Source organism: Pteropus medius, unplaced genomic scaffold (genome assembly GCF_902729225.1).
Source record: "Pteropus medius unplaced genomic scaffold, Ma_sr-lr_union100, whole genome shotgun sequence".
NCBI classification, from domain to species: Eukaryota; Metazoa; Chordata; class Mammalia; order Chiroptera; family Pteropodidae; genus Pteropus; species Pteropus medius.
The window spans coordinates 2285-13229 of record NW_024344481.1 but is presented as its reverse complement, the minus strand read 5'-3'; the positions used below and the strand labels follow the sequence as shown (position 1 = coordinate 13229).

Below are 10945 nucleotides of genomic sequence, written 5' to 3'. Positions count from 1 at the left end.
CCGTCACATTTCGTACATCTAATCATGTCTTAAAGCAAAAATGGTTTTATCTTTAAAAACGGAATGGAAAATGCTGGTGCCGTTTTTCTCCTGAGAGGTGGTTAGTGTGTTCTGTGTCTCAGCAAGTCTCCTCGCTCTCCAGTAAGAGACAAAACAGGCTCAACCTATTTACAAATGTGAATCACACACCTGACTGATAAGTAGTTTGGTGCTTTGAAGACTACAAGATAAACGCATGTTTCAGAAATGCCATATTTAAAATGATTGAAAAAGAAATGGACAACGGATATGATTAAATGAACAACGGATACGTATCAGCCTATGAAGAACACTTGGGACGGTTCTGGCGACATAGGTGATAGACATACAATTTTTTGAGAAGATCTATATGACAAAGGCCGTGGGTGAAATAAGAACACGGTTAGATGATTCTCACTTGGTGACTAGGATGTTGTTTCTGAAAAGGATCCCTAGAGCCAGTTTTATGTCTCTGTTCCTTAGGCTGTAAATAAAGGGGTTTAACATGGGGGTCACCGCTGTATATATCAGAGAGGCTATCATGGCTTTGTCATTGGAATCGCTTAATGAAGAGGAAAAGTACAGAGCTATAAATGTTCCATAGAAGAGAGATACCACAGAGAGGTGGGAGCCACATGTGGACAAGGCTTTGCGGAGCCCTGTGGTAGAGGGGACTCTCAGGATAGAGGCCCCAATACGGCCATAAGAGACCAATATACCACTCAATGGAATAATGCCAAGCACAGCCAATGCGGTAAATATGACTAGGTCATTGACAGAGGTATTTGTACAGGACAACTTGAGTAGGAGGGGAAGGTCACAGAAGAATTGGGGAATGATATTGTCAGCACAGAAGGACAGTTGGGCCAGGAGGAGGGTGTGCAAGAGGGCAGTGCCACAGGAGACAAGCCAGGAGCCAGCCACCAGCAGCACACACAGCCCCTCTCTCATGATGGTGGTATAGCGTAGAGGGTGACAGATGGCCACGTACCTGTCATATGCCATCACTGCAAGAAGGAGATTATCAAGACAGCCAAAAACTATGAAAAAATACATCTGTAAAATGCACCCTGCATAGGGGATGAACTTGTCCTTAGAGTGCATGTCCCTCAACATCTTTGGGACGGTGACAGATGCAAAGGACACATCAGTGAAGGCCAAGTGGCTGAGGAAGAAGTACATGGGCGTGTGGAGGCGAGAGTCCAGCCTGATGAGCAGGATGATGAGCAGGTTCCCCAGCACCGTGGTCAGGTACATGCCCAGGAACAGGGTGAAGAACACGCCCTGCTGCTCTGGCCGGATGGGGAGCCCCAGGAGGAGGAAGCCGGACACGCTGCTCTGGTTCTCCCTCCTCATGCTGCTCCTCTGTCTGCAAGAATGAAGGGAGTAGGAATTATCAGAGACTTTGAAAGTATCGTTATGACCACCACAGTAGGATCTCTGACTTTCTCCTGGAGAAGAAGAATAACTGCTTGAACATATATCTTCAGCTAGTGCTGCTAAAGCAAGCAACACGCTCAATGCCCTACACGATGTCTTGCAAATAAATGCATTCTTCTTATTCTTTCAATCAACCAGGTTTTGGCAGTATGATCCTAATTGGAGTTACAAGAACAAATGGGACTCACAGGACCTCTTCCCTTGGTGTGCCAACCCTCCGGAGAGCACCTGACAGAGGGCTGATGAAAGGTATGGATCTGCAGCCAGGGCAGTGCAGTGATTCTGACCCCACCTCTTTCTAGCTGATGACTTATGGAGCCACGCCTCTCTTGGCTTCATCTTGTTCACTGTTGTGTGAAGATACCAAATAGCACATGTTCACATTTAATAGGGGGATTCTAATTCAATACACGTGAATATCTAAGTAGAGTGTCCTGAATAAAATAAAAACACAAAATTTTAGTAATTGCTTTTATGTCAGGATAAGCATCCAAATAAAACCAGGATCAAGTTCAGAAATTTAATAAAACAACATTATGACATGGTCAGCATGAAGGACCAAGAATTTGACCTATACTTAATGCTAACTCATCAGAGCTTTCACACTCTCAAGAGGAGTGTTCAAACTCATATCGTACCATTCAGAGAAATCTGATGGATCTAGTCTTAGTGCAAGTTCATCTTTTACCAAGATATAAAACGTACTTCATTTCATATGTCTCCGTTTATATCTGGTCCTTCATGTTGGCTCAGAAATAAATAGAATGAAAGCCACCTGAGACCTGAGATCTGAGAACTGGGGATGCCAGTGATTGGGAGGTGTCTATTAGAATTCACAGTTACCTGGTTGACCATCACTATTTCCCAATACTGATCTTCACATTTGTAATACTTGACATTTAATGAACACTATGTCAGAGAAACACATTTTTGCATTATTGCCTCATGAATCTTCAACAGTCCTAGGATAAAGGTGTTATTAAAGCTTCATTATAGACATACTCAGAAAGAATGAGGACTATCATGACGTCACACAGTAACTGCTGTACTCACAGTTCTCCTACATTTTAAAATTTCCTCGAATTTCTGCTGCTATGACTCCACTGTTTCTCTCTTTAATTAGGCAACAGAGCTAGCACCTTAAAAATTATTATTTCAAGATCTGAAAGCATCTCTCTGCTCACATAGCTGACACAACTCATAGTCCTATAATTTTTTACTTTCCAAATGATTTTCTTAAGCCTTCAATCATTCAATTCATCCATGTTTATTTTGTGTCCGGGAAGTAGAGGAAATAGTGATTTTTTTTCTTTCGTTTATCAAGAGAAGCAGTGAAATAGCTTACAGAATTTCACATACATATCGCATGGTGGAACCTAATCTCAAAGGTAGATTTTCTGATAATTTTCACAAGAGAGAGAATCTTTCCATCTCTTTCCATGGGTGGTAGAGGAGCTGAAGTTAAATGTCAAAACCCTCATGTGCTTAGGAGAGGAACTCCACATTGACATTGTTGTGTAAGTATCTGACCGGGTAGGTCATCCCAGAAGGGAAACCGGGACCGCAGACATCTCCTGGAGGAGACCCAGGAGAGACGATCCCTAATAACACTGCGGAGCTGCAACTTGAGGGGAAGGAAACAATACAGAAACGGCGCCTTCATTCAGTCAGCACCACGTGTGATAGAGGTGGCTGGGAAAATGCTCAGTACAGAGAAGAGGGGAAACCGTGACCTGGAGGTTTGCATAGGCCTAATTTTCCTGCCTTTGTACCAGATATTTTCTCCTAAGCAGTCAGGAAATGGAGAGTCAGGTTCCTAGTCTCCACGATGCTACAGTTTACTAAATGCTCACAACGTCCTAGTGTTTAAGCACCTAACAGACAAGATCTACAGTGGTTATCACTGTTTCTCTCCCTTTGACTTGGAGGCTGCTGGGCACCCAAGGCCAAAAGCTATCCAGTGTGAAAAAGACAAAGATTCGAGTGTAGGCATATGGGACGCCTGGAGTGAGCATTTAGTTTCTAAACTATGTCAATAAAGTTGAAGAAGAGGGTCAAAAATAGTGGGCTTCCAAATGCCCAATTATTCAAATCACTGAAAAATGACCCCAACTCTTCTTCAAAAGGGACTGTTTACTTTTCTTTTCTTTTCTTTTTTTTTTTTTTTTTTTTTTTTTTTTTTTTTGGAGCTGCCTGTGTGGATTCTGATCTCTAGCAAGTAGAGAGTCAGAATATGAGAATATTAAACACACACACACGCACACGGATTTGTAGCTTGATTTTAAGTCTCTATCCTGCACATCATCTGAGTAAAAGAAGTGAGGATATGAGTTCGTTACACACAAAAGCAGTTATTGTGACAGATACACACTTGCCAAAGGGAGACTTATAGATTTCTCTATCTTATATCAAGGTAGGTAAATGCAGTCAGGGTATGAGTCACCTTCACACAAATTTATGCAAAACTCAAAAACAAAGTACAGTGTCACATGCACCTCACAGCGGCACACAGAACTATCACGCACCCTCTACCGCATGCATTGAAGTCATAAGCGGTCATACATACTCAAATCACAAGTGATGCACAGTGTCTTACACACAGCACACAGACAACAAACTCAAGGAAACGAAGTGCACACTTTCCGAGAGGATATTTCCAGCCGTCCATGACTTATATATATTCTAGGTGAGAGAACTCAATGTGTGAATCAGCGGAGTGCGTGCACGCACACACGCACATGTGCACATGTGCACACACACGACTATGGAAATTTCTGGGCCCCAGGCGATCTCTACCAGTACTGGAAGTTCAGATACCTTCTGCTTCATGATGTTACCTGAATCTTCCCTTTCTGTGCAGAAGACCCAGGATTAAAGGAAGGAAAGCAAACATCAGTGGACTGAGGACTTTTACAGGATTTCATACTCTACACAAGATTCAAAACAATGGGCAGACAACCTCTTTTTACTCATCAGAAAGAACCCCGAGAGAAAAACAGCCCCAAATCCCTGAGTGGAGCAGCAGTCAACTCGGGCTAATTACCTTACTTCCTCCTGGGCCCTTGGGAAGGAGCACGTTTAGGGTCCAGAGGGCCTGAGCTGCAACTGGAGTCAGTGGAGAAGGTGTCCATGATGTTCGTGATACATTGGGCTTCAGGTCAGGTCTCCGGATCGGAAGCAGGAGGTTCCCCAGTCACCGGCAGCCTCGCATCACAAATTCAGCTTCTCTATTCAGCTGTGTATGGCCCAGACAATGCACAGGCTCCAGCAGCTGCTGCAGGCTCCCAAGCATCTACTGACCTGATTTAGACCTCCATTATACCCTTACTAATCCACAGATCTCCTCTCGCCACTGTGAGGTTCTGAAGCATAGGTCCCTGCCTTGCTGAGGAGTAGGGGGATGAAACCGTATGCTCTGGCGAAAATGATTATGAACTCGCTGCTTACTAAGAGCATACTTGAGTATTTTGCCAAAGATCTCAGAGACTCAGTTTGTTCAAAATGGAAATAATAACGGTTCTCATTATGTGGGTTTGAAGGATGTTTAAATGAGCACATAACGAAAGCTTAAAGGGTGTTAAGGTTTACTGTCATTGACGGTATAAGCAGGGATCAACCATGGCTCACACGAGGTGCTTGCTTATTTTTTTTAATTCTTTTGTTCGTTCATTCGCTTAAATAATTATGAAGTTTTTCACAAAAATAAGATAGTGATATATACTTCGGAGATATAGCAGTGAGTAACAGAAACAGAAACCCCTCTTGGGGAATACACATTCAAGTAGGAGGCGCAGAAAAGATGTTAACGCATAATAGTTTGTAGGAAAATGGCAAACATTCCCGGGAATAGTAAAAATCAGACTTGGAGCTAGGGAGAATACCACATGTCCATGAACAGGTGAATGGGGAAAGAAAGCTGTGTATGTGTATACAATGGAATAACACTCAGCAATAAAAAAATAAACAAATGAATAAAAAGAATGAAATTTGTATTGATGCATATTCTAACGTGGGTGAGCCACAAAATGCTTATTCTGAGTGCAAGAAGACAGCAATAAAAGTATATACACTGTATGATTCCATTTAGATAAACTTCAAGAAGATGCAACCTAATCTATGTGACAGAAAACAGATCAGTGATTCCCCTGGGGACAGATGGAAGGAGCAAAGAAAGAGCAGAAGGGTGGGCACGAGGAAACTTCATAATCTCGACAGCTTTTAGTGATAGTGTTGTGGGTGTACGCATGTTAAAACTATTCAAATTGTATACTTTAAATATGTAAAGTTTTATACTTCAAAAAATCTAGGGATGAAATATTGCCATTTGTGCAAAACATGAATAGATCTTGAGAGTATTATGCTAAATGAAATAAGTCAGGTGGAAAGAAAAGACCTGTATGATTTCACTCATATGAGGCTTCTAAAACAAAACAACACAGGAACAAACAAAATAACACACAGACTCATAGATACAGACAACAGAATTGTGGTTACTAGAAGGGAAAGGGTTGGGGGAGGACAAATAGGGTAAAGGGGGTCAAATACATGGTGACGGAAAGAGACTCGACTTCAGGTGGTAAGCACACAGTAGAGTATATAGGTGTCTCATTGTAGTTGTAACCCTGAAATTTATATAATGTGACGAACCAGTGTGAGCCCAATACATTTATTTTTTAAAACATGAGTGTCTTTAATGGAAAAAAAACAAAATAAAGTATGATCATGTTATTCCATATTGAATATTCCATATTGCCATATTGCCTAGCTACTGTACCTAGATATTTTGTCAAACACTATTCTAGATGTTTCTATAATGGTTTATCTTTGAATGAGATGAACGATGAAATCAGCAGGCTCTCAGTAAAGCAGATTGCCCTCCATACTGTAAGTGGGACTCTTTTTGGCAGTTGAAGGCCTTAAGAAGAACTCTGACCTCCCTCAAAGAAGAGACAGCTCCTTCAGCAGACAGCCTTCACTTCAAACTGCAACTTTTCCTCGGGTTTTCGTCTGCCAGCCTAGCCTGCAGATTTGGGACTATGAACCTCCACAGTTGCACAATTGCATGAGCCAATTCCTTAATATACATCTCTCTTTCTTCACACACGTGGACACACACACACACACACACACACACACTCACACACGGCTTATTGATTCTATTTCTCTGGAGAACATTGGCTAATGCATCTAAAATGACCGTAACTTCTCCACCAAATTTGTCCCCTGATATCTGTAAATGTATTGCCTTCCATTCCTCCCCCTCTTGGTCCTATCCAGAGGCCCCCTTAATAAGCCAGGGGACGTCTCACCTCAGGGTATTGCTAGTTGCCGATCTTCATGCTTGCAGTGCTTTTCCCCATATATCCCCATGCTCCCTCACCTGTCCTCAGTCCTGTCTTCGTTTCGATGTTATCTTTCCCATTTTGTATTCCCAGAACTTAGAAAATCGCCTGGCACATAATATTCACACACTAAGTGTTTTCCTGTGTGTGAGTTGTGACGGCATGCACTCAGCTTCTTCCTATGAGAAGTGGGAGCGCTCAGTGTGGGAACAAGACAACATTCCTTTTTCAAGACTAAAATTAGGCCGATATAGATTGTATTCACCATGATAATCCAACTCAGAGGCAAAAAGTAGAGTCTTCCTGGAATGGGGAAATTTGATCTTTCAATTGACTACTCTGTGCTGCCCTGTTAAGTACTTGTCACAGATACATTCAAACTAAAGTTCGTTTAGCCCTCAGAAGCACTTTATCAAGTAGCTACTACATTAAGAAGGTAAGCATTCTGGACCTTATTCAAATAAACATTGAAAACTTTACTGAATATTTATAGCTATGGAAAACAATAGTAAGAATGAGGAAATAAGCAGCTGATTGATACTGCATTTACTTCAACGAGTACAAACTCAATTATAATTAAAAGTTATATCACCTATTGCTAAGGAGGGTTTCTTTACCTATCAAAAATATATTCTACGAAACTTAAACTGGCTCCACTTTAACCTACAAATCGTCATTTTTTATAAGCGAAATGAGACATAGTATAGCCCATTGAGAATTCTGAACAGCTACCTCCAGGGCGTCGACAAATCGGCTGTGAAAAAGTCTAGCTTAATCTAAAACACCGTCACATTTCGTACATCTAATCATGTCTTAAAGCAAAAGCGGTTTTATCTTTAAAAGGGAATGGATAATGCTGGTGCCGTTTTCCTTCTGAGAGGTGGTTGGTATGTTCTGTGTCTCAGCAAGTCTCCTCGCTCTCCAGTAAGAGAAAAAAAAGGCTCAACCTATTTCCAAATGTGAATCACACACGTGACTGATAAGTAGTTTGGTGCTTTGAAGACTACAAGATAAACGCATGTTTCAGAAATGCCATATTTAGAATGATTGAAAAATAAATGGACAACAGATATGATTAAAGATGAAAGGATTAAATCCAATAACGTATCAGCCTATGAAGAACACTTGGGAGGGTGCTGGCAACATACGTGATAGACGTACAATTTTTTGAGAAGATATATGTGACAAAGCCCGTGGGTGAAATGAGTGAAATAAGAACACGGTTTGATGATTTTCACTTGGTGACTAAGATGTTGTTTCTGAAAAGAATCCCCAGAGCCAATTTTATGTCTCTGTTCCTTAGGCTGTAAATAAAGGGGTTTAACATGGGGGTCACTGCTGTATACATCAGTGAGGCTATCCTGGCTTTGTCATTGGATTCGCTTAATGAAGAGGAATAATACAGTGCTAGAACTGTTCCATAGAAGAGAGACACCACAGAGAGGTGGGAGCCACATGTGGACAAGGCTTTGCGGAGCCCTGTGGTAGAGGGAACTCTCAGGATAGAGGCTCCAATACGGCCATAAGAGACCAATATACCACTCAATGGAATAATGCCAAGCACAGCCACTGCGGTAAATATGACTAGGTCATTGACAGAGGTATTTGAACAGGACAACTTGAGTAGGAGGGGAAGGTCACAGAAGAAGAGGGGAATGATATTGTCAGCACAGAAGGACAGTTGGGCCAGGAGGAGGGTGTCTAAGAGGGCAGTGCCACAGGAGACAAGCCAGGAGCCAGCCACCAGCAGCACACACAGCCCATCCCTCATGATGGTGGTATAGTGTAGAGGGTGACAGATGGCCACGTACCTGTCATATGCCATCACTGCAAGAAGGAGATTATCAAGGCAGCCAAAAACTATGAAAAAATACATCTGTAAAATGCACCCCGCATAGGAGATGAATTTGTCCTTAAAGTGCATGTCCCTTAACATCTTTGGGACAGTGACAGATGCAAAGGAGACATCAGTGAAGGCCAAGTGGCTGAGGAAGAAGTACATGGGCGTGTGGAGGTGAGAGTCCAGCCTGATGAGCAGGATGATGAGCAGGTTCCCCAGCACCGTGGTCAGGTACATGCCCAGGAACAGGGCGAAGAACACGCCCTGCTGCTCTGGCCGGATGGGGAGCCCCAGGAGGAGGAAGCCGGACACGCTGCTCTGGTTCTCCCTCCTCATGCTGCTCCTCTGTCTGCAGGAATGAAGGGAGTGGGAATTATCAGAGACTTTGAAAGTGTCATTATGGCCACCACAATAGGGTCGTTTACTTTCTCCTGGATAAAAGGAATAACTGCTTGAACTTATATCATCAGCTAGTGCTGCTAAAGCAAGCAACACCCTCTATGCCCTACATGATGTCTTCCCAATAAATGCATTCTTCTTATTCTTTCAATCAACCAGGTTTTGGCGTTATGATACTAATTGGAGTTACAAGACCAAATGAGACTCACAGGAACTCTCTCCTTGGCGTGCCAACCCTCTGGGGAGCACCTGACAGAGGGCTGACCAAATGTATGGATCTGCAGCCAGGGCAGTGCAGTGATTCTGGCCCTACCTCTTCTTAGCTGATGACTTAGGGAGCCATGCCTCTCTTGGCTTCATCTTGTTCACTGCACGGTGAAGATACCAAATAGCACACGTTCACATTTAATAGGAGGATTCTAATTCAATACACGTGAATATCTAAGAACAGTGTCCTGAATAAAATAAACACACAAAATTTTGGGCATTGCTTTTATGCCAGGATAAGTATCCAAATAAAACCAGGATTAAGTTCAGAAATTTAATAAAACAACATTACGAGATGGTCAGCATGATGGACCAAGAATACACCTACCGTTTCTGCTAACTCATCAGAGCTCTCACACTCTCAAGGGAAGTTTCCAATCTTGGATCTTATCACTGGGATAAATCTGATGGAACTTGACATAGTGCAAGTTCATCTTTTGCCAAGATATAAAACGTACGTCATTTCGTGTCTCTGTTTATATCTGGTGATGCAAGTTGGCTCAGAAATAGTAGAAAGAAAGACATCTGAGATCTGAGATCTGAGAACTATGGCTGCCGAAGGATGGGAGGTGTCTATTAGAATTCACAGTTACCTGGTTGACAATGGCTATTTCCCAATATTGATCTTCACGCTTGTAATAATTGACCTTTAATGAACACTATCTTAGACAAACACATTTTTGCATCAATGCCTCATTGAATCTTCAACAGTCCTAGCATAAAGTTGTTATTAAAGCTTCGTTGTAGACATACTCAGAAGGAATGAGAACTATCATGACATTACACAGTAACTGCTGTACTCACAATTCTCTCACTTTTCACATTTTCTAAATTCATCGAATCTCTGCTCTTAACCCTACTGTTTCTCCCTCTCTTTAACTCGACAACAGAGCCAGCACCTTAAGAAATATTATTTCAGGATTTGAAAGCATCTCCTTCCTCACATAGCAGTCAGCACTCACAGTCCTATAGGCCTTTAGTTTGCAAATGGCTTTCATAAACCTTCAAGTTCATTCAATTCGTCGATGTTTAATTTCAGTCTGGGAAGTAGAAAAAATAGTGATTTTTTCCTTTAATTTACTAAGAGAAGCAGTGAAATTGCTTATGGGACTTCACATAGATATTGTATGGTGGAACCTAATCTCAAAGGTAGATTTTCTGATAATTTTCACCAGAGAGAGAGAGAATCTACCTATTTCTTTCCATGGATGGTAGAAGGGTAAAGTTAAATGTTCAAATACTCATATGCTTAGGAGAGGAACATGACATTCACATTGTTGTGTAAGTATCTGACCGGGTAGGTCATCCCAGAAGGGAAACCGGGACCGCAGACATCTCCAGGAGGAGACCCAGGAGAGACGATCCCTAATAACACTGCGGAGCTGCAACTTGAGGGGAAGGAAACAATACAGAAACGGCGCCTTCATTCAGTCAGCACCACGTGTGAAAGAGGTGGCTGGGAAAATGCTCAGTACAGAGAAGGGGAGAAGCTGTGACCTGGAGGTTTGCATAGGCCTAATTTTCCTGTCTTTGTACCAGATATTGTCCCCTAAGCAACGGGAAATGGAGAGTCAGATTCCTGGTCACCACGATGCTACAGTTTACTAAATGCTCACAACGTCCTACTGTTTAAGCACCT

General features: G+C 42.2%; 1 protein-coding gene across 1 annotated transcript; it reads right to left on the bottom strand.

Annotated features, from left to right (window-relative positions):
* Nucleotides 1-432: 432 nt before the first annotated feature.
* LOC120610801 (olfactory receptor 1J4-like) lies at nucleotides 433-8976 on the bottom strand. The gene is made up of 2 exons (XM_039873106.1): nucleotides 8480-8976; nucleotides 433-1375 (listed from the first exon to the last, which is right to left on the bottom strand). The coding sequence occupies exons 1-2, from the start codon at nucleotides 8974-8976 to the stop codon at nucleotides 433-435; spliced, it is 1440 nt and encodes a 479-aa protein (XP_039729040.1).
* Between the last annotated feature and the right edge of the window lie 1969 nt (nucleotides 8977-10945).

Excerpts from the sequence above, each read along its gene's own strand:
- LOC120610801 (XM_039873106.1), bottom strand. The coding sequence starts at position 8,976 with ATGAGGAGGGAGAACCAGAGCAGCGTGTCCGGCTTCCTCCTCCTGGGG. Across the intron at positions 1,376-8,479 it reads ACCCTCCTCCTGGCCCAACT|CATGAGGAGGGAGAACCAGA; the intron begins GTCCTTCTGTGC and ends ACAGAGGAGCAG.